Source organism: Lasioglossum baleicum, unplaced genomic scaffold (assembly GCF_051020765.1).
Source record: "Lasioglossum baleicum unplaced genomic scaffold, iyLasBale1 scaffold1785, whole genome shotgun sequence".
In the NCBI taxonomy this organism is placed as follows: domain Eukaryota; kingdom Metazoa; phylum Arthropoda; class Insecta; order Hymenoptera; family Halictidae; genus Lasioglossum; species Lasioglossum baleicum.
In genome coordinates, this window is record NW_027470844.1 from 1 (window position 1) to 24821 (window position 24821).

The 24821-nt window shown below is 27.8% G+C and overlaps 4 protein-coding genes and 1 pseudogene across 4 annotated transcripts; 3 read left to right on the forward strand and 2 right to left on the reverse strand.

The window, feature by feature from the left end:
• The first annotated feature begins 599 nt into the window (after positions 1-599).
• Positions 600-4520, forward strand: LOC143220980 (myeloid leukemia factor-like; annotated as a pseudogene).
• Positions 4521-6174: 1654 nt separating this feature from the next.
• Positions 6175-7597, reverse strand: LOC143220977 (uncharacterized). The gene is made up of 4 exons (XM_076446524.1): positions 7509-7597; positions 7062-7251; positions 6433-6987; positions 6175-6354 (listed from the first exon to the last, which is right to left on the reverse strand). The coding sequence occupies exons 1-4, from the start codon at positions 7595-7597 to the stop codon at positions 6175-6177; spliced, it is 1014 nt and encodes a 337-aa protein (XP_076302639.1).
• Positions 7598-11804: 4207 nt separating this feature from the next.
• On the forward strand, positions 11805-14905 carry LOC143220982 (lysosomal cholesterol signaling protein-like). Its single transcript, XM_076446529.1, is given in 12 exon segments — positions 11805-11905; positions 11978-12267; positions 12397-13211; positions 13288-13355; positions 13429-13499; positions 13502-13574; positions 13642-13727; positions 13730-13780; positions 13860-14022; positions 14091-14256; positions 14321-14507; positions 14592-14905. Coding segments are annotated over 12 exon segments (2385 nt in total).
• A 517-nt stretch (positions 14906-15422) lies between these two features.
• On the reverse strand, positions 15423-16488 carry LOC143220978 (uncharacterized). Its single transcript, XM_076446525.1, is given in 4 exon segments — positions 15423-15949; positions 15952-16254; positions 16429-16467; positions 16470-16488. Coding segments are annotated over 4 exon segments (888 nt in total).
• Positions 16489-17362: 874 nt separating this feature from the next.
• On the forward strand, positions 17363-23323 carry LOC143220981 (nuclear receptor-binding protein-like). Its single transcript, XM_076446528.1, has 11 exons — positions 17363-17491; positions 18440-18526; positions 19025-19249; positions 19326-19456; positions 19555-19649; positions 21672-21755; positions 21830-22117; positions 22301-22460; positions 22562-22748; positions 22835-22954; positions 23021-23323. Exons 1-11 carry the CDS (start codon positions 17363-17365, stop codon positions 23321-23323), a joined length of 1809 nt encoding a protein of 602 aa, XP_076302643.1.
• Positions 23324-24821: the final 1498 nt, after the last annotated feature.

A 24821-nucleotide genomic window follows, 5' to 3' on the forward strand; every position in this document is an offset into this window, starting at 1 on the left:
TGTAGATTTAATTAGTTTAATGTATTCCTCATTTTTTAAGCACCAAATTTTCTGCGATTTTTAAATTTACTAATAATTATAATAACATCAATTACATTTAAGAAGTTATAAATTATATAAAATCATAAAGTGAAAACAATAAATTTTTTTTTATATATTTTGTCCAAACAATATGTTTTTAAAATCATGTATAATAACAAATTTAAGATATTTTAAATTAGTTATAATCAATTTAAAAAATAAATAAAAAGCTGAAAGTCATAGAAATTATATATCCAATAGTATAATATTTTGGTTGAAACGTACTATAGTTCATGTAAACGTATCATAATACTGAAACTATGTATATGTGTATAACTGCAGCAGTAGATCCATTTGGTGCATACTGCTCATTATACGATTGATAAGCGATAGTGTTGAGTAGTCTGGACTTTTACTCTACGCTTCTGTGTTCCAGAAGTTTCTATAAAATCCTTTCGGTCAAATTTTCTATAAAAATTTACTTTGTTTTATCCAGTTCACGCTTCCATATTATTTGGTTTTCAATTATCGATCGTAATTTTTTTTCACAAGTAGTGTTCAGTTGACCGTTTTTCAAAATGTCCTTTTTCGGATCATTGATGGGTGATCTCGACGATGATCCTATTTTTGGGTGAGTTAAAATAAATTTTAATATTTTAATTCTTTATAGAGATAGAAAATTTGTATAAAGATATTTATTTTTTTTATGCAAAATCCACGCATTGAACAATTTAAAAAAAATATTTTATTATAATCATTACTGAAGTAGTATTTAACTAGTTTCGTCATTTGGGAACATATTATTCACTTTTATTTAGTAGAAAAATTGTTATTAAACATGCATATTTATAATAAGTTGTTTCTATTTTAGGTTTATCGAAGTATGATCAATCAAAGATAATTGTTTTAAACACCATATATAAATTTAGTTTTTATTAATATTTATTCATATTTTACTTTCTTGATTATTTTATGTATTATATAATCATTATTTTTTTGCATTATTAATAGTATAGTTTATTAGAAACTTATTGTAAACAAATCAAATATATGAAAATTGTTTTTTTTTTCTGTAGATCTCACATGCAATCTGTAAGGCACATGAATGATATGATGAATTCTTTACTTAATGATCCATTTAGTATCATGGGTCATCCTTGCCACAATGCTATTACGCATGGTAGCCATAGGAACAGAGGTCGTCAGGGTGATCTTCAAATATTGCCATTTGGATTTCCACCATTGCCATCATTTAATATGGGCAATGTATTTCCAGACTTTGTATGTCAATTTTTATTTTAATTTTATAAAGTTCACGAATTGAAAACTAATTGTAAGAAATTATATTAAATTCAGGATAATATGGTATCGAATGAAAATTGTCATTCCTATACTTCTGTCATGACCTTTGGTACTAATGAAAGTCCACAAGTTTATCAACAAACCATGTCTACAACGACTGTTCCTGGTGGTGTGAAAGAAACAAGGAGAACAGTTTGTGATTCGCGTACTGGAACAAAAAAAAATGGCTATTGAACATCATATTGGAGATAGGGCACATATTTTAGAAAGGGAGCAAATGTCCATAGCGGTGAACAAGAAGAACATCAAGAGTTTATTAACCTTGATGAAGGTAATAAATTTTTCATTTATATTTTTATCTTTCTTTGTATTAAATCATGTAAATCTTATTTTATAGAAGAGGCAGAGAGTTTTAATAATGAATGGGAATCACGTGTCCGTCATTACCAAATAGTAATCCTCCCTATGGTAGCCATGGTCATAGAAATCGGTCTGATCATAGACAGCAGGCTTTACCTGATGCATCAGGAAGGTTAGTTCAATAAATTTATTATAGTGTATATTATATATTTTGTAAACAGTTTTTTATTTATATATAATTTGCATTAAAAAAACTAAAAAGAGGAAAAGCACACATGTATTTCAATTTTCTTTAAAGTTTTTTACAATATATTTTAATGGTGTTTTTATATATGTATATAGCTGGATATTTTATTTAAACTTTTTGGAATATCTCAAAATGAATTGAAGATATTTAAAAAATGTTCTGGCAAGGATTGTTAACTTAACAACTTATAACTTAAAAATATAGTCTTCTATTTAAAGAAATTAACTTGACTTTTAATGTACCAAATAATTCTTGTTAAAAAATATTTTTAGTATCTTCAATTCTTTTTGAGATATTTCAAAAAATTGAGATAAAACACTCACCCTGTATATATATATAAAATATTTATATTCGTAGTATCATGACATGTAGTAACTGTATGTATGCATGAGCACAAAAATATATTGCACATAAAAATATATGCATGCATGGCAGAATTTTATGTATAGCACTGTTAATGATAAAGTCAAATTTATGCAGTGTGCATAAGAAATCCAGAAGACGAACGAGTAAAAAAAAGTGAATGGAGAAACAGGATCATCTCATATTGTTACTTCTATCTCATTTTGCGCATTCCCTGCCAAAATTTTGTATCAAACATTCAAATAAAAACGTTTAAACTTTAATTTCTATTTTTTCTGTTTAGTTTCAATGTAGCATAAAAAAGAAGGTATATGTTGTACTGTAGTACTTTTGATGATATTAACATTTAGTTTTCATATTACTTGTTATGTTAACATATATATAATTAATAATGCTATTTATTAATAGGAATGAAAGAAAGAAACGTGCACATATGCATTCACATACAACAGAACAAACAAAAATAATTGAAATATAATTCATAAATATAATGGTTAATCAGCATAGTAATAAATAGCATTATATTCCATAAGTTTGAGTCTCATTAAAAATATTTATGATAATGTAAAATCATTGAAGGTAATAAAAGATTATTTATCAATAAAATATGTAATATCACACTTGATCTTTTTTTTTTATTAAATATAATGTGCATATATAAAAACCAGGATGTTTGAATTCAGAAAAATATTTTAAATCTTTTATTTAAAATATTCTTTTAATTTTTTTCTTGTGTAATTGATTCGCTTATTATGTGCTTTCATAGTCGATACTCTAGTTCTTCAAGGTGGACACCTTCTGCTAGACGTAGTTTAAGATTACTACCTTCATCTAAAACATACAATCCAATTTACAGCTTAAGGTAAGTTTGATGTTTTTCTAGCATACTGGGTTTTAACTCAATGAATTAAGTGTATTAGGGAGTTAAAGATCCACACTCTTAATAAATGGATTATCATGTATTTTGGTATTTGTATATAAGGATATCAAAGATAGTGATTTAATCTATATATATTCAAATACATGAGTATTTATATGTATATAAATATTGTCGTGATATATAAAATATTATTTTGTATATATGTGTAGTTAGTACTAATATGCATGCTGTTTATACCTTCAATGCTAGTAGTAAAATGTGTTGGTGAGGTTTGAGTGATAGTTACATTTTTGTACAAAATTGATGTCTTTAATGAATTTGATGTTAAACACTGTGCTGTTGTAGAAAATGTATAAAAATTGATATATTTAAAAGATTAATCATTAATTGATGCATGTTATTTTTTTGTATAGCAATGTGTGGTTGAATTTAGCCTAATTTCTTTTAATAAGAAATATAAAGGGACTATGCTTATACATAAAATTAGCGACATCCCTTAATTATTAAATTTTTATCATATTGTCTTGTGGTAAAACAAACACGGTCGTATTTTAATTCGTATGTGTATATTTTAAAACATAGATATTAGACTACTGAAATACATTTAGGTAAGGAATTTATAAAACAAAAATATAGTTTTACAAATTTTTTAGTTGAAGGTAACGTTAATAAATTTCAACATAATTTCTTTTAACACTTAATCTTTTCTTTTAATGTAAAAACATGTGCGCGTAAATGCCCGATATATACAATACGAATGAAGCTACTAATATGTGTCATTCTTGTGCATGTATATTTTTACATATACATGGAATAAAGATCTAACTTTTTTCGATATTCTATGCTTGGAAGTTAACTTTTATTTGTTTAAAAGGAATGTTTATGTACTTGCATAACAAAAGTTGACCTTAAAATCATATATAAATGGAATTTTATATCCATGAAATACTATTCTTTAATATACTATACAATTACTGTGTATTTTTTATTGTATGGTAGTAACAAACAAGAATAGATGCATTTAATTTACTGTATTCTTACTATATAAATGATATAATTTATTTTTAATATTTTTTAATATTTAATTTTAATTCATTTTAAGCCAAAAGTATAAATTTGTTCTTTACATTAAAAATATTAATTTCAGAAATTTTTACACATAATATAATGGATATTGTTATTGCAACTTCTATATTTCATTTATTTCTATATCAGATTATAAAATATTATTTCATTATCACATTTTCTTATAATTTATTATTTATTTTGCCATCTGTAATACAACAAACAACATTGGTATAGAATATACCATATATTGTGTATTGCAGGTACAACCGCAAATATTAATAAGATAAAAGCATAGTACAGTGATGACACTTATGCAACGTGAGTACATTGTGTATCACTTAACATTTATTTTGATGTTCCAATTAACAACTGCATCATAATTCTCTGGATATGTTTTACTAATGTTATACTATGTAATTTTTAGTAAAATAAAAATTAATCATTTCCTCTTTTTACAAAAATATTTCAAAATTTTTTTTTTATCTATGGGCTAACTTCTATTATATTATTCTCATTTTTATATTTAATTTTAGTGACAAGAAAAGATATGTTACAGTTTAACATTATCATGTTTACAGTTCGAATTCATCCAATCCCATTCAAGCTACTAAATCTGTATCAGCAGCAACTACAAGTATAATCGGAAACCAAAAACGCAAACATATACTGGATCCTAAAGTTTGCAAAAAGTGTCGTGTTGTATCACATAGTAATGACTAGAACTTTTATTCAACCATTCAAGCTATGTTTCTTTCGATGATACTGCAGAACTTCAGTAAAATTCATGTTATCTAACAATATTGTATTAAGTCTAAAAGACTTTTATAAACAATTTCTTCCTACAATCATAGTATGCTTTCCTAATTTTCTGAAATTTTATTTTATTTATAATTTAAAAATCTTTTTATATCATATAGTGGATATCTTACCGAAGTTATGCTGCAGTTGTTTTCCATTTTACATATAGATTATCTCTTAGAATCTTCATGGATGAATAACATATATATAGAAATTATATAAAACAATGTGTATCAATATATAATGGAAGTATGCAAGTAAGAATGTCAAAAAATATGTAGTTTTCCTTTAAATATCTATATATAATTAAACAAATTATTCCTTGTGGAATTTAATTTACAAGAAACAAATATTATAATATATTTTATTTGTGGTTGGAAAGTTATTGAAGTACTATTTCTTAATTTTTCATATATTTAATCTTCATAAAAGATATTTTGTTAAAAAAAGCTAAGCTTAAAGGACATTGTAATGGTCTTGTATAAGTTTCAATTGTATTTTTAATATTAAATAACTGGTTAAATTTAGAAATATGTTAGTATATTCGTAATTTCAAATAAAAATTAACATATTTTTAGGTAGTATATTTATCAATAAATGTACAATTTAATGTAATAATTCTTGTCACTGTTTATTCAAATAAAAATTGTAAATTTAATATAACTTAATTCATCTTTTATATTAAGGACAAAAAGATTGAATATAAGATATCCCTAATACCACCATTTTTATAATACCTTTTTTTAACGTAAACGAGAAAACTAATTTTACTCAGTATTATTTCAATGAAAACATCAAATTCTCTAAGACTTTAAAACGATCTACGATTAAATATTTATGTAAGTAGTAATAAAGAATGGTGTAAATACATGCTATTACTAAATTTTGAAAACAATGTCCAAAAATCATTAATATTTACCACATTAATATTTTCATTGAATTGTTAACAACAATACATAAAATACAATAGGTCTATTAAAATCCATTAAAAAATATTATACCCTATTTGGTAACAAGAATAAAATAAAGCTATTAACATAATCATCAACAGAACAAAAAGAATGTAAGAGGATAGTTGGCGAAAAAAAAAAAAAGATACATCATATATTATCTGTACCACATAGGGCAGATTTTGTTAATTGTCCTCTGCTAAGGTGTTGATTCTTGCATTAATAGCCAGAAGTTGAGCCACAAAGGCTGAGTCACTCATAACAGTAGCAAGAGCAAATAGTAGGTCTTTTAGTGTATCTTGCGAGAGACCTAACTGCCGGGCACATTCGGCGCAAATTTCTTTTTCTTCGGCATCAGGATTTATCTGAATAAAATAATCATTATTTAATATTAATTATATATAATTATTTAATATTAATTTATGTGTAGATGCAAAACGTACATTCGGTGAACTGCAAAATTTATTGAATGCCATTTTAACTCGTTTTTTGCCATTATTAGTTTGATAAAAAATTGAAAAAGTTTGTGCATTGTTCATATCTAGCACAACAGGGAAATATATACCAGCTGTAACATGACCCTTAGTGTCTCTTGCAAGGAGACTCCTGAAGTTATAAACTAAATTTCTGCGTTCCGTAACATCGATGGCAGTTAAATAAGGCCTTGCCACGTATATAAGAGCGATTTGTGTTCTTTCCAAGGTACCAGATCGAGTTTTCCTCTCGTGCCATTCAATGTAATCAGGATCGTTAGCGCATAAAAAGTAATTGTATTCTTTTTTACAATTTGGCTCATCAGACTGTATAAACCAGCCTGTGTGTGGGTATAATTTATCCTCCATCACAGTAATCACACGAGCTACATGATATCCAGGATCAAGAAGCATAACTCCTTGTCGCCCACCAATTTTGATTTTTAGACACACTAATACATGTTCCTTTTCCCCGCTGTCTGCAGCAGGTGGTCCACCAACATAATTAGCAACATTATCAATTGTCTACAAAAGTAATTCCATATAAAATGTATTACTATGTATTAATAAATTTAAGTGTTTGTGAATTTTAAATATACCTCCTCACAAGACACTAAATAGAGGCCACTTGCTATACCAGGAAATCGTTTATTCAAACACCTTAAGCGGTATAGTAATTCAAATCCCAAACCCACGCATGTATGATGTTCACGTGTTATAAGTGGTTGATATTTGTGATAAAATCTCTCCAGTACAGTTTCACCACTTGCAGTATAGTCCTTATAAAACCTATTAATTATAAAATAAATTCTTTTAACTATCATTTGTAGGTAAGAATATAGAAAAAAAATTGTGTTATGACAATTACTTAAGGAAATTGCAATGGTGTCATAGCGATGCTCACGCAGTAAGTGTTGCGTTTCTAATTCAACGCTGCTTGCTAGTTCCTCATACTGTTCGACCGTTAAAACGGTCAAGGCTGGTGCCTCATAATGGGCCCAAACCGGCAGGGGTAGCGGCACACCCCTGATCCAGGGCCCGCGTGCCTGCCCCTGTGGCTGGCACCATATCTCTGCCGTCTCGAGTCAACTCGGCCATTCACTTCCCCAACGGCCCACTGTTGGCACAAAGCCATGCTCATCCCTGCAGCTGCTTATTGGCTCCACAGGGCTCTCTCCGTGTTTTATACTCTTCTCTCGCTCTGTAAATATATGACTCGGCTTGTTAAAATTATTTATATGTTTACATTATTTTATTTTTGTTAATAATGATTTTATTCAAAACTTCATGTAAGTGTACATTTTATTTTGATTAAAATATAATCATTAAAAAGATATATAAAATATAGTGTGGGGCACATCCATAAATATGGATCTATCTTTTTCAATTAATGTAACTTGTAATTTATTTGTATTTACGTTAATAAATATATTTACCATATGTCCATTGCTATTTAAGCACACGAATTAATACGATTCCATATGACAAAATTTGTGAAATAAATGCAGAGAAGCGGATCAGAGTTGTCGTTGGCTTGGTATCCAACATGGCGACAGTATATACGCATGGTGAATCAATACACGACCAAATAGATATGTAGCATGCCACGTGTCTCCTATGACTTTCGTCAGTACTACCGTTTGCACTAATACGCTATTCTATACTCATTAATTTATAAAAAAGAGGAATTGTCGCTAGCAATAATGCATTGTATATTTATTATAAAAAAAAACTATAGTATATTTTATGTATTTAATACTCTTCAAGCTAATTCAAAACAAATTAATTAGTATATTGAAAATAATTACGTAAGACTGAAAAAAATATTTATTCTATATTTTCATTAGATCTATACATTATTATAATTTGGAAAAAAAAGTAAAATTTTAACCATATTTTAAAAATAACGATATGATAAATATGAAATTCTAATGACGCCAAAACATTTGTGTTTACATTTGTTTCATATATTTATAATTTCATTTATATGATATACTATTTATACTAATACAAAATACTATCGTTACAACTTATTACGTCACTGAATGCAGTGATTTAAGTTACAAATATGCAATGTTGGAAATGAAAGGCATTTCCCTCTCGAATTAGGACATACAAGATGTTTCAAGTACGCATATGTGAATTAGTTTATTTTGTACATAAATGTGATTATATTTTTTGAGTTTAAACCATGAAATAATAAAAATAAAAAAGAAAAACTTAAGATAAATTGTAGAACTTACCCATACAATGAGCGCACCAAACAAACAAAAACTTTCCCTCCTCGGAAGCTTGGCACAATTCACACGTTCGAAGTCCAAGCAGAACTGGGTGGTGGTAGACGTACTGAAGATTATATACGTTCAGGCATCTAGTCTCCTCTCACCTCTCATATAAGCTTTTGATAATTTACCACGTGACTATCACTCATGTAAAGTTTAGAAAACGTAGTTGCGTATCTTTTTTCTCATTCTAAGCAAATTGGAACATTAATTTTTCTTGTCTAACATTCATTACTTTCTCATATTACATCCGGTACCATTTTATGAGCTCAATAAACGTGTTTATATTGTAAACTCATAAAATTTTACATAAATCTAAAATTTTTAATTACTTTTAATACATTTAATACACACTTTTAAAATCAGTTAATGACTGTAAAGTATGCATTACAAGAAATTAAAATTTATCTTTAATACAATTGGTTGAACATATCGTCTCTAAAATTATACCGTTTTTCATCTGTTTAGATATCGAAGCCTTACGTCAGCTTCGTTTGACTTGAACGTCATGATAAATAACGATTGTATTCTCTGAAACGCTAACATAATTACTAGGATTTCTAAGAAAAAAAAATCGAATGAATACGAAGTTATGGATTCTTCCCTTTCTTATATCGTGTACATATGTTTCTCCTATAACTTTGGGCGCGTTATTTCAAACGACCTTGAAGAAAAATTTTCAAGTCTCAAGTACTCTTTGTTCAGAATTTTTATCATAATAAACCTGATACCGAATGATAACACTGAATGTTGTGTTAGTGAATCAGATAACATATGGACAATTCGCGAATGCATGTACAAATCAAGCTAAACCTTTGCACATTCGTTTACAAATTAATACGCATTTATATTAGATACGTTATCTATCGATCACGTGATTATAATGTAATCCGATGTGTATTTAGATGAAGCGAAATTACTACGTAGTTAGATTATTTACTTGAGATGTAGAAAATAAAGCGATTGTTATTGTCACGATACTGCTTGATTATTAGATACTTATTAATTTAATATTATGAATATCGCAAATATCATTCAATGTTTTTTAATTTAATATTATTTTCTTGATTATACTTTGAAAATATATTAGAATTGTTTCGTATTATCAGTGAGTCATGTAGTTCCATGAATTTCCGTGACTAAGCAAAGAAGTTTGTACTTAAATCTTAATATTTATTTAATTTACATTGAATAGATATTTTCTTAATGTGTTTATAATTAAAATCGAATCTGATTTCTATTGATCTTGTAAACATATAAACGGTAAACAATTAAGAAACAAATCAATTTGAAAAATATTTGTTCTTGATTATGGTAGAACAATTTAATTGCGCAAGATATAAGAATGTATGATTCATAGAGGTCAGTGGCGTAAAGGTATATTTTACTGCCAGTTGAAATATTGCATTGCTGTTCGAAATGTATGCTAAATAAATTCGTACTAGTGCATAAATAAATAATGATAAAAAAATAGTTTCTATCTTTAAGGATTAACATTATATCATTTAAAATATACATTATATAATTTCATATAAATATTTTGTTTGAATTATTTCCTTTTTTATATTCTGTACTTACTTAATAATAACGAAAATTAATAACTAATAATTGCAATTACTTCTTTCTTTTTGTTAATAATCTTCGCATTTTACATAAGTTCAAAGTTTCTAACGTCTGTATCTTTCCAATAAATTAACGATAACCTATTAGTTATAATTCTGTACTATTACGCATTATTTGCATCAATTTAATTGGCGCAAACAGTTGGAAACATTTCGACATAAAACTGATATAAGACTATTTTTTATCACATTTAATATTATTTTATTTCTTATTATCGATGAAATAGCATAGGCTATATGTTTTCTATACATTTAGAACTTTCTAATACGCGATTTACAATTATGAGCATTATATGAAATATGAGTATTATATTTTCTATCGACTATATGTAATAATTTTGTATGCGTGTACCATCTGTTTCCTAAGTTTACCTTAAATATATGTAATCTTTGAATATGTTAAGGAATTTATATCTTTAAGCATCAACGATAGATGTTAGGTACTTTTGTTTTATTAAAATTTATCAAACCTGAGCTTACAAAAGTATAAATGTATTTATTAATTAATTAATACATCTAAATGATGATTACGATTTATGTAACAATGATTACGTTTATGGTTACACAATTTGATGATATTTGCATTAACTTTAAATTCATTTCAAAACAATTTTATTGATATTATGATATTACAGTTATAAATAAAATTTCTGTATTTTAAAAAATATAGTTTAAAGTCTACAAACGAATCATCTGCAACCATGAGCAACGAATTCGATGTCTTGATCGAAGCACGTGATTGGATGAACCAATCAACTGATTCGATATTCTAATATCGACGTGGATTCGGATGAGATTGAAAATTGTCGATATACGCAATGCATATAGAGTATCATGAATGTTTTGTTGATATAAACTTGCATAATATATTAAGCAATATTAATATCTTTCAGAACATTTGGAATAAAATTTTGTAGTTATTTCTCGTGTGTATTTTTTGTTTACTATAATTATGAATGAAGGCCACAATGAATTTCGAAAGTGGTTGATAGAGTGTCAATATTTTTGCATGAATGACAATTTATATATGTTCTTTAAATTATTTATGGTTGCATTAAAAAATAATCGAGTTTTCAGTAATTTATAACAATCATTTATATAATTTATTTATTTATTGTTTATACATATATCGAAACTATTGTTCTACAGAATACACGAAAAATCTTTTTATTTCAGACTATAAAAGAAAATAATAAATGTGAACAAAAATGAAGTTGATATGGGTTTAATACCACATATCTTTTTATGTACATGCCCATTCTGGGATAATAGCGTTACATTACAAAGATGACAATATCTATATTAAAGATAACTACAGTATTAATATATAGATGCTAAAAAGTAATTTATTTTTCCATTTTTTTCCCCAATATTTTTTGTGCCTACATCTAGTTTGAATTATTCTGTATTTTCAGATATTTAAAAATCTATATTAATTATGTCTTCGTTAGAAGAAATTCAGATTTCAACAATGAAAGTTGAACCAATGGACAATTTATATCTTGCATTAATACAGTGTTTTGCTATTATATTATGCGGGTGAGTTTTTTATAACAATTAAATTTTTAAATTTTTATTATATAAATATTCAAATAACTGGTTGTTTCTTAGGTATATTGCAGGAAGGTTTGATATTATCACTAAGACAGAAGCAAATGGCCTTAATACTTTTGTTGGAACATTTGCTTTACCTTCATTAATTTTCATGTCATTGGCAAAACTTAATTTTACTTTAGTAAACTGGAAATTTCTTTTTGCTGTGTTATTAGCTAAAAGTTTTGTCTTTCTCATTGTTCTTGGTATATCTCTAGTCATTAAAAGACAATCAAATCCTGGTTGTGCTGCACTCTTTGCAATATTTACCACACAGAGTAATGATTTTGCTATTGGATACCCTATGAGTAAGTAAAATAACAATATATAACATTATTTAATTTATATTATATGCATTTTACATTGTAATCCTAATAATATGTAATGTTAAAATTATAAATGTAATTAATATAATATTAAATACAACATTTTTACAGTACATGCACTATATGGAAAAACACATCCTGAATATACTGCTTATTTGTATTTAATGGCACCAATATCGTTAGCTATTTTAAATCCAATTGGTTTTGTATTATTGGAAATTGGCAAACGTTATGATGAAGACCACAGAAATTACAGAGACATGATTTGCTCTATTGTAAAAGGAATTGCATTAAATCCAGTACTTCTTATGACTGTTCTTGGTATCTTTGGTAATCTCGCTTTCAGTCATTTAGTTCCAGCTGCACTTGCAACTATCCTTGATGTATTTGGTAATGCTTTCTCAGCAAGTGCTCTTTTTTTGTTGGGATTAATGATGGTTGGAAAGGTGCATAAATTGAAGGGTATAGCCCTTGTAATACCAGCTATATTGATATTAGTGAAATTGCTAATTCTTCCCTTGGTTATAAGAGAATCTATTATTCTATTAAATGCTGGAGAAAATGCTACAGATACTCAAGACTTAAGTACATATGGATTTTTGTATGGTACTATTCCTACAGCACCAGCTTTATTTATTTTTACTATTCGATACAATCTAGAAATTGATTTGATTGCATCAGCAATGGTTGCGTGTACTTTTGTATCTGCTCCACTCATGTTTATATCAGCAAAATTAATTGATGCTGTTTTTACTGGGATTACTCCCGAAAATTATACACATCAGCTGAATATATTTTCTTTTGATGTAAGCATTGCTTCAATAATAGTTTGTATATGGCTAATAATTTGTTTCATTGGATTTGGAAGAAAAAAATATAACTGTGTCACTCATAAATGTACATTTTTTATATAATTGCACAGGTTAGTACCAAATTATATTGGTTTAGAGCTTATAATTATACTAATTATAGTTGTACTATTTATAAAAATTATGATTATAGTTAGCTACAGCTATAGGAGTTATAATATGGAGTAAACTTGAACCTTATGATAATGGTTCAATTTTATGGTATATATTTCTATTATCTTCTCTTTATTGATTAATTTATCTGTTATATCACTATAATTGTAACTTACTTTAGGTACATCCAATTCATTCTAATTACTGTCGGAGTATATGCAAGTCGTATGTGGACTATGGCAATAGCTGCAACCTGTTATATTTAAATTCGCGTTCTCTAGATATTGTCCGCAATATTCAGAAATGGTTTTATCTTATTGGTTGGGGGTATGATGAACATATTTTTACATTCAACATTGAAGAAAGAAAGATAATTATTAATATATTCTTCCAGGATACCAGTTTTGATAGTAATTATAATGTGTAGTACAATGTCTCCAAAAGAATCTGAGCTTGAGTTTAGAAATCCAAACTTCCAACTTGTAGAATTCAAGCTGCAATTTCTACTTTTATAATAATATTTTGTTTTATTGGTAAATATGTATAATTAAATACAATGTTTGAAATTAAATAAAACATAATCCTTTATTTATTGCATGTTTTTTTTTACAGTATCAGTTGGTTGTTTAGTTTTACAGCAAAGTTACCAACATCAATACATTTCACCACCTTGTTCTAATTTAATAAATAATGCTGAAAATTATAATAGTGATGATATTGAAAGACGTATATTAGACATTGAAGATCTTATTTCCTCAACTTCTCATACTTCAATGTAAGTAAATTATGCAAAAAATAACAAAATTAAAAATTATGCCTTAATTAATATCTTAATGTTATCAGCATTGGATGTGAATCTGAAAATAATTGTCCAAATAGAGTATACAGAGATAATAATAACGAAATTGATGAATGTGACTTGTATGAAAACATAGACAATGAAAGAAATGATCCTCAGTTTTTACGGCATCTTGTATTTGTTATTTTACTTCTATGTTCCATGTTCATTGTAAGTATATAGTAAAATAATCAAAATAATAAAGTTATAATTTATTACAAATATTTTATAACAGGGCTTATCTATATCTGTTGGAAGACTATTAATGGAACAATTAATTGGAATTTATGCAGAATTGGCATTTCTTGATGTTGCTTTAAATTTTGGCCAGTCCTTAATAGCATTTGCTATTTTTGGGTTAGATGCTGGTCTTGGGAAATTAGGATGTTGGTTACGAAAAATGAGTCGTAAATGGCGTGAAGGTATCACTACATCATTTTCATATTTTTTGTTTCTATTTAAAAACTTGTATATTTTAAATAGACAATATATTTTGGTACTTATAGGGAGAGAATTACAACTTCCTTCTGAAGATACATTAAGTCATGAAGTGAAAACTATTAGAGATCAGTTTATTCGTTGTCATTTAACTGAATGTCGTGCTCATATATCTATGTGCCGTAGACGCTTGCTGAAAGTACACAAAAGTGTCTTCACTGGAACTGACTTAGTTAATTGGTTGCTTGAAGCTAACATTGCACAAACTAGAGAAGAAGCTGTTCAGTATGGACGTAGCTTATTAGAAAGTCGAGTATTACAACATATTGATGGTACTTCTCACTTTTGCGATCAAAATTTACTTTATACTTTTAATGCCTAATTGTAATATCTCGATTAGGTTTTGTAGAAAGATTTAAATTATGAAATTAGTACCCGATATTTATTTTATAGCATTTTTTTTACATTTATGATCATACTTTCTCTATTGTTTATAGTAATTATAACAATGAAACATGTATTTCATAGTGTAACCAGAATGCTTTGAAACAAAGTGATATAGTAACAATATGACTAATTGAATCAAATACCAAAGATAAATATTAATATCTAATATTGTATTTTTAAATTATGTTCTATATTGTATGTATTATTGATTTCTTTGATGAGGAAAACCAGTTTGGACTATCTGTACTTTTTTACAAACTTATTATGGTTTATTATCGTTGATTTTAGAGAATGGTAATTAATAAAAACACTTAATCAGATGACTTTACTATAGAAATATAATATTTCATATTATACAACATAAACTGTAATAAATTACAAAGTGGAAAATATGTATAAAATAAATATCTTTGCTTCAAAAATTAAAATAATTTTTCTTATTTAACATAATTTCATGATATTAAAGTACACATTAATGAATTAAAACATAAATCATCATCTGGATCTTCTTCATCAATATCATCTATATTCTCTGGATGATAATGAATTTTAGATGTATTTGTTACATCTGTTTTGACTATATATGGCAGTACCGTATTTTTTCTTTGTTCCATTTCATTTTCATTTATTTCTATTCTGAATGAAGATTCAATTTTTAATTTATAACTTTCATTTAATGAATTTGTTTTTTTACTTTGTTCAAATTTTTTTGATTGAATATCATATGATGTATCATTTTGATTTACTATTTCTTCTTGTTTTAAGATTCCTCCACCTACTTTACGGTGTATAAATTTTACTATATAATTAAAATTTTTATTTACTACTGCATTGGGAAAATTCTCTATTTTTACATATGTACTTCCTAATGTTTCAATGCAAAGTATTTTATTTTGTATAATATCCCGTCTATAAATACAAATTATTTGTGACACTTGTTGGCTTAACTTTTTTAAAAACCACATAGTCTTTGATAAGCAATAAATAAAATTAAACATGTTATACAATCGATAATCACTGTAGATTTAGTGTTTATTATATTTAAAATATGTTTTAGATTATAGAAATCTTTCTCATTAATAGCACTTACATCAATTTCATTAATATCAAGAGTATAATAATCATAAATATTTACATTATTTGATATGAAAGATTCGGATTCATTTTGATATGATGATTTTGAATCAGAAAATAATAATAGATTGAATGTATAATTCGGATCTTTATCTTTCCACATTTTTATCCATCCTGCAATCAATTTTCTTGCATATGTTGAATTTAATCCTAAAATATAAACATATATACATAATACACATATACACGCGATATATATATATATATATATATATATATATATATATATATATATATATATATATAATATCTTTTCAACTATATTTAAGTCAAACATAGTTTTAAGAAATATTTTCTACATGTTTCTTAAGAGTATTATCGCACCTTCATCAAGGACTATTAATTTTGTACCTCCTAACAAAGTAATGTTTTTATAGATGTCATTGTGTTAATTGTAATTATTAAGTTAGGAATACGTTACATATTAAATTAACAATAATCACGAAATTGACAGACATACATTAAGGAAACTATATTATATTGTGATATACAAAAAAGAATTTTACATAAATATACAATTCAAAATGTAACTTAAGACCGAAAATTATGTTTAAACATACAATACACTAAATGAAATTTAAAATTACACTCTTAACCTCGAACTATTTCGATATTATTTTCCATTCATATCGCGTAAAAATTGTACAGGCATGGATTACGTAGTAACATAGAAGAACATGTGTGTTATTAAAATGCGCAATCAGTTTGGTGAATATTATCTTTAAATTATCTCCAATCCGAGATTGAAATCGCTTGTCGATACTACGGTTGATAGATGTCGCTGCTATTGGACCGAAAAGTGGGTGCGGTACACGCTAATCGCCATACTGGGCGAACGTGACCGAAGACAGAGCGAAAATGAATACTAGAGTGTGTGTCACATCGAAGCTATTTCGCTCATAACAGAGGTTTTATTTTGACAGTGTGGTTTACGAATGGCTCACGCGATGTCCGGTACACCGGTTGAGCCCTGAGGGAAACCGAAAAGCGTCGATCCGTGCGCGTGACCGCGTAAGATCAGAAATATCGCAGCTCGGGTTCCCTTACAACGGATTGTCGCTGCATGTGTCACTGTGAGTGCTAGCTGTGCTACAGTCTTGAATCCCGTTCTCTTGATTAACGTTCACGTGCGTATTATTGGCAGTGCACTTGCAGTAGAACAGATGCAATATTGAAGTAACTTCTTCGAATTACCACCGATGAGTTTAGCCGTGTTGTGCTCTGTTCGGTGCTACTCCTTCAACTAATCGCGTGTGTGATGCCCGGGAGTCGCTCCAGTACGGACCCAGAGCACAAGTCACCGCGGGAAAGTGGTGAAGATTCGGAAGATGAGAGTGAAATCCTGGAGGAGAGCCCCTGCGGGCGGTGGCTCAAACGCCGGGAAGAGGTACATTCCTTTTTTTTTCTATCAATACACTTATCTATATGTTTATATCTTGTTTATCCACTTGATTGGAATCTTGTTCCGATTAATGCGGTTTTAAATATTTCGTCCACATATTCTCTTCATTAGAACTACGAATATATGATTGTATTATTTCTATGAGAAATATAATGATGGGCTGTTTCTTTCCTCATGCATTTTCTTCACATTAATTCCAGTTTAGGTGAACTATTGAGATGTTTATATATGATTTATAATACTGACTAAAGAATTTTGATCATTAGGATATGACTGTAATTTATCCACTTTTTTTCCTTCTTCTTTTTCAGTATAGCACTATATATTTTGAGACTTTATGTACTAATGTGGTTCATACTAAAAAGATATTATTGCATATTTTATATCAAACATTTAAAACTTACATTATTTGCCTTGTAATCTTATTTAGTACTTGTTTCCTTTAAGGCTACAAGGAGACATGTAAAACAATATTGTTCAATTTATCAGTGATTTACAATATGCATATACAAATAAATGTATACGCATATGTGTATATAATAAAGTTGTTAAATACATTGCTTAAAATATATTATACAAAATATATCCAAGTTTTCTAAGCTTGCATTGAAGTACCTGAAAACTATTTTGTTCAGGTTTCTGTGTAAACATTAAATGTTTTTCAATATATATATATATATATATATATATATATATATATATATATATATAGATTGATCTTTAACTAAGTTTCTAATAACAGTGCTCTTTTTTATCTGTCATCTTAACAAGAGATTATTACTTAGCTGTACATAGTGCTTTATTTTATGAAATTAATTTCTTATTTTATTTAAGAACATTTCCTTAAATAAATAAATGAATAAATAGTCTTAAATAGAAACCGATAAAAATATTTTATCCATTTGTTGTTCAATAATTATTATTTTATGTTAGGTATATGTAGGTTCCAAGTCCACATTAGCTGAAGGCCCTACCTTTGGATCAACCAGAGGCAGTGAAAACGAAGTTACTGAAATGGAGGTATATCTGTGTAGAGAAAAAAAAAGCTACTTTTCATGGTTCATTTAACCTTTCTATTAAAAATGCTTAATTAAAAAGACACAACCTAAATAGAAACTACATCTCTATATTTTATTTGAACATAATCCACTGTCACAAATATTCTTTAATGACAATTTGTACCCTGGATTATTTCCCCTCCATAAATTTCTTACAAGGCCACATTGATGTAATAATAAATAGGTATGAAATTGTTGTGCTTTAAGTAACGTTAAAATAGATGATTGCACTAATATATTTTATCATCCCATTCTATATATCTTTTAAATGTATGAATAATCTTAATTTATTTGTATTCTTTATCATTTTTATATATGGTAAATAAATATTTATATCTACTTCTAAATTAAATTTATGTAAACTAACTTTATGTATTTGTATAAGTAGTTTCAGCTCTATAAATAGTTATATATATATATATAGAGTAATATACTTTCGTAAATATTATTTGTTAATTAGGTGGAACAACGTGATGTACCAGGAATCGATTGTGCCTATTTGGCAATGGATACAGAGGAAGGTGTTGAAGTAGTTTGGAATGAGGTTCAATTTTCTGAAAGGAAGAATTTCAAAGCGCAAGAAGAAAAGATACAACTTGTATTTGAAAATCTTACACAGTTAGAACACCCCAATATTGTTAAATTTCATAGGTATTGGACAGATACCCATAATGATAAGCCTCGGGTATGTTATGAAATAAGGAAATTGAAGTTTGAATTAATCTTGAATGTTATTTAAACTTTTATTTATCATTTATTAGGTTATATTTATAACTGAGTATATGTCCTCTGGATCTTTAAAACAGTTCCTAAAAAGAACAAAGCGTAATGTGAAAAAATTACCTTTGCAAGCATGGAAACGTTGGTGTACTCAAATACTTTCTGCACTGAGGTAACATGATTTCTTGTATATATCATAAATTTGTTATATTATAATGCTTATTTATTATATGCTTCTGTTATATGTATTAATCTAATTGAATTTTTCAGTTATTTGCATTCCTGTTCACCCCCCATTATTCATGGAAATCTTACTTGCGACACTATATTTATTCAACATAACGGTCTTGTAAAAATTGGGTCAGGTAAGTGATTATATTAGCAAAATATAAAAAACTTTCTACTTTATAAGATGCACTTTGTGTCCAAAAAAGTACAGTCTTAATGTTCCTATATTTTGTATATTGAAACTCTGCTAACAAGTACTGATATCATATAGCTGCTCATAGGTATTCAAGAGAGTATTTATCCCTAAATGAAATTATTTAACATACATTGGAATAGGAGTTTGCAAGGCACTTCCCTTTTTTTATTCACAGGACTATATGAGAGGCTAATAGTTTTGTTTCTCATAATTTTCATGGATGAAAACTATAAATCAGAATATAGGATTATTAATCGACCAACCAGTGATGTTAAAATAACCACTGTGAGCTAACTGGTATTTATTTTATTCTTACATGGGGTACAAACAAAGTACGTATATTGTAATTACTGTGATTGCCTCCTCGGCACTCGTACGATAAGTCAATCGACAGTAGTAAATAAGTTTTATACAATTACCCAATTAATTTCTATTCAATACTTAATTTATATCGCGTGTTATACAAACGATATACAAACAATATACTTTGATATCCAAATGTTTTATTATAAATCACAATTATGTGTGTAAGTTGGTGTGATGTATTGTGAAAAAAGTTTTACTCCATGCTATAATTTAGTATCATTCTAAATAAATCTTATCATAAGATTAATAATATGATAAAGATAATCCTTTAAATATATATGTGTATGAAAAATAATGGGATACTATCTCTGCAAAATGTCCATAATGATTTTCCACTTTAATCAGATTAGTTTATTCAGAACCATTCTATATTGATATTATTGCATTTTGGTTCTAATGTGTTTTTCCCTCCTCTGCCCTCTCTTATTTATCTACATATATATGTCCTCTTTTACCCTATTTATTAGTAAGATAAATCTCTTAGAAAGATTGTGCATAAACTGCTTTTTACATATTAGGAGTAACTTGAGTCCTCATTTTTAATTGTAGCAAATAGGCTAATCTAGATAATGAAAAAAACACAGCAAAGTCTTTGAAGAGAGAGGAAGTACAATCGTACTTTCAGCCATCCAGAGGATAAAGTCAACTGATAACGATGGTTCTTCTGTTCTGGTGTAAATTATGAAAAAGGTGGTGAATTTGAAGAAAATGCATTTGGCAGATAATCATCAACTATTGCCAGCTAAGTAATTTAGGCATATTGAGGTAAACATTCCCATTTATGTATGTATATCTACATTTTGATTATTGGTAGAGTGATTCATATAAAATATTCAAAATTTACTTGATTTTGATACTATTCATGTTATTATACTGCACTATTTCATCTCTTAAGTTATAATAATGAAAAAAGCAAAGAATTTACAACTTTCCATAATTTTTTTGTGGTTATTATCTAGCACATATATTTTTTATTGTGCTCTCATTTTTGTTATATTCTTATTCACCAATAAAATAAATCTTATAAATGTTATTTTTCTCAATAAAAATATTTCATCATTGATTGCTTGGTGAAAGTGTCTCTTTTTGTGAACAATTTAAAAACAAATTATTTAAATTAGTTTCTTACCACTGATTGCTTGTGTTTTGTTTATCTTACTTTCATATAAGATATTTGAATCCCTTAGAGGCACTTTCGTGCGTGTGTATGTACATAAGAGAAAATATTAATTGTATGAGGCTCAAGTTACCCATAGGATAATTTTTCAGTTACACAATTTTTCTAGCGATTTATTAATCACTTGTTATCACGGAGGTGACGGGTATTTGAAGAGGAAAAAGGCAGCATTATATTCTTGTGATTGTAATTTTTTTCTTTTTTCCTGTTTCTTGTTTTCTTTTTTTTTTTTCCTTTTTTTTTTTTTAAATCTAATTTTGGACAAGTAGAGAACGTAAAGAATTTCTGCTACCTCGTAAAGAAAGTTTTTTATCTCATTGCTTGTTAAATAATTTCAACAAATTTACATATTTTGTGAGATCCTATTTAGAATATATATTTTTTTTAAATAACGGTATGCCTTCTTGTTTATTATTACAGTTGCTCCCGATGCAATTCATCATCATGTTAAAACGTGTAGAGCAAACATGAAGAACATGCATTTTGTAGCGCCTGAATATGGAAGTATGTGTATTGAATTGTTACATAAACTAATATTATATATTATACATTTATTATATATTTTGTTCTCTTTTTAGATTCTGTAACACCAGCCATTGATATTTATTCGTTTGGAATGTGCGCTTTGGAAATGGCTGCATTGGAAATTCAGGGTAACGGTGATACCGGTACGATTGTGACCGACGATAATGTTCGAAAAACCATAGAATCATTAGATGATACTCAGCAAAAAGATTTCATCCGAAAATGTCTTCAAGTAGACCCCCTCAGTAGACCAAGCGCGAGGGAGCTCCTTTTTCATCCTGTCTTATTTGAAGTACATTCGTTGAAATTACTTGCTGCTCATGCTTTGGTTAATTCAGCTAGTAAGTTTAATAATGTTGTTATTATCTAATTTTTATATTATTTTATAATTCCAAATATATGTTTTAAAAATACATACTCTCTTTTCATAATAAGAAATAAATAATGCAATAATTGTTTTTGTATAAAAAAAAAACTTTAGATGGGAATTTTTAGAAGTCGATAAATTTTCTTTATTTTTCCAGCAAATATTTCAGAAACAATAACAGATGAAGTACTGCAAAGGCTCTACGGACCTGATACGGTAGTCGCGGAAATTAAATATCAAAGTCGACCACCGCAGCAGATTCGATTAAGTGATATTCCCGTTACAGAAAAGTTAGAAAAGTTTGTAGAAGATGTAAAGTAAGTATATTAAATAATCACATAGCAAATGTATTAAATTGATTGTATTTTCAATTATGTATTTATTCTCTAATAATGCCATTGATTTTCTGGGTCAACAGATATGGTATATATCCCCTAACAGCATTTATGGCGAAACTACCGCCACCGGTTCGACCGAGGGCAATATCACCCGAGGTTACCGAATCAGTGAAATCGGTCACACCTGAACCGGTGGACGTAGAGTCTCGAAGAGTAGTTAATATGATGTGTAATGTTAAGCCTAGGGAAGAAAGTTGTGAATTACTTGTGAGTGATATAACATGATGTTAATGAAATATTTATTGTTAATCATTAAGTTTGATTTATATTTTTTATACTAATATATTTTATAGATGACAATATTATTACGAATGGATGACAAAATGAATAGGCAATTGACGTGTCCTGTAAGTCAATTAGATACTTCAATGCTTCTTGCACAGGAGCTTGTACATTTTGGATTTATTAATGAGGTACTTATTTTATTAATTATTTTAAAAAGGGAGTAACAATTTAAAGATTTTTATCATTTATTATAGAATGATCGTGATAAAATAGCAAATTTAATTGAAGAGGCATTAAGGAGTTGCTTTAACAAGCAAATGATGACGCCAGGAATGGTGTCGTTAACCAATCTTCCCACTCAAACTACTTTATTGCTGCCTGGCCCGGAATTTTCATGCTTGCAACACTTTGATAATTCTATGTATAACGCGACATCTCATAGTGATAATGTAATAACTAACCCGCTGCCAAAAACCTCAGGTCTCCCCGTGTCGAGTAACACGAGCAGAAGTCACGATGAAATGGAACCACCGTTGAATGCCGAAAGCGGTAGTTAACCATCCAGGATATCTGGTAACTCAGTTCACTGTGCCACTTTGCACGCTCTATGTATAGACTGGCTATGTATTTTTATATTTAAGTAAACAGAAAGAAAAAATGGAATTAAATGATAAAAGAAAAAAAAATAAAAATGGAAAAAAAGAAAAAAGGTGCCGTGGCTAAAGCACTAGGCTACAAAATACTAACACGGGAAATTCGAACATATTTATTTGATAAACTGTTTCACGTGTTCAATATGTAAAAAATCTAATTTAATCGAGTAATCAATATCTTTTTCTTTCTTTCTTTCTTTCTTTCTTTCTTTCTTTCTTTCTTTCTTTCTTTCTTTTTATTTCTCTCTCTCTCTCTCTCTCTCTCTTTCTCTCTCTCTCTCTCTGTTTTTTTTCTCTTTCTCTCTCTTTTAAATCAAATCATAAGATAGTTTCAAAAGTTAGAAATATATACATTGAATAAATTTGAATTACATAAAAATAAATCACGCGCTATGCTATTTCAGTTGCCTGTACAGCTAAGTACACGAATATGTAACAAGTACAGAACAAATATAGATAATCGTAGTCACCTGTTAGTAGGCTGAAATAATAAAGGGCATTTCACCAGCGAATGTTTGAATTCGTTAAAAAATGGAACAAATTATTTGAAATAATAATTGAAGTTTAAAAATTACTTTCTGTCGCGAAATGACCAAGATATATCATAGAAATTTATTTTATATATACAAGTTGACACAGATTAACTGGAGAATAAGAAGAGGAGGAAACGATCTAATTATTAATTATGGAAAAATAACTTGATCGTATAATAATCCAAAAATAATGAAAATAAAAGACTATGAGCACTGCATTGCTTATTTCGCTTGAGTGTTCGATGTGTATTGTGATTCGTCCCGATTTAAAGGAATTGTTGTGTTTATTTTCTTTTTTCTCACTAAGTTGAAAAAAAAGAGAACCAGATTCTTTTATCCGTTTAAAAAATATAGAAATAAATACTAAAAACCGGTAGTAGCGCGTATAAATGTTCATAAAACATGATATTATGATCGTATAAGTAAAGTCTTTTTGTGGTTTATTTCATTGGGTACAGCCACGGCCCTCCTATACTTCGGTATTATTGATGTGATTAAACCAAGGTTATTAAATCTCGATAAAATTAGCTAAAATCCTTGTAAATAATTTATATTTTTAAGAAAATCTGTTGACACAGAAAACTAGTCATATAGGTATATTCGAGTGCTAACAAACTAACACCGATCTTATTATGTCTTTTTGCATTTATAACACATGCTTGGCCAAGAGATACTGCTCCGATTTAATATCTCGATAAATGAAGAAAAAATGAAATTTTCAGTGACGCATTTCATTAAGCAAATGACTAACCATTACTAGCGGTAAAGAAGCAAAACGAGGAAAAAATAAATAAAGTAACAACTATTACCAACAACATAAACTTTGATCTTAAGTATGTAAGTAGATTATTGAGGTAAAAATTGAATGT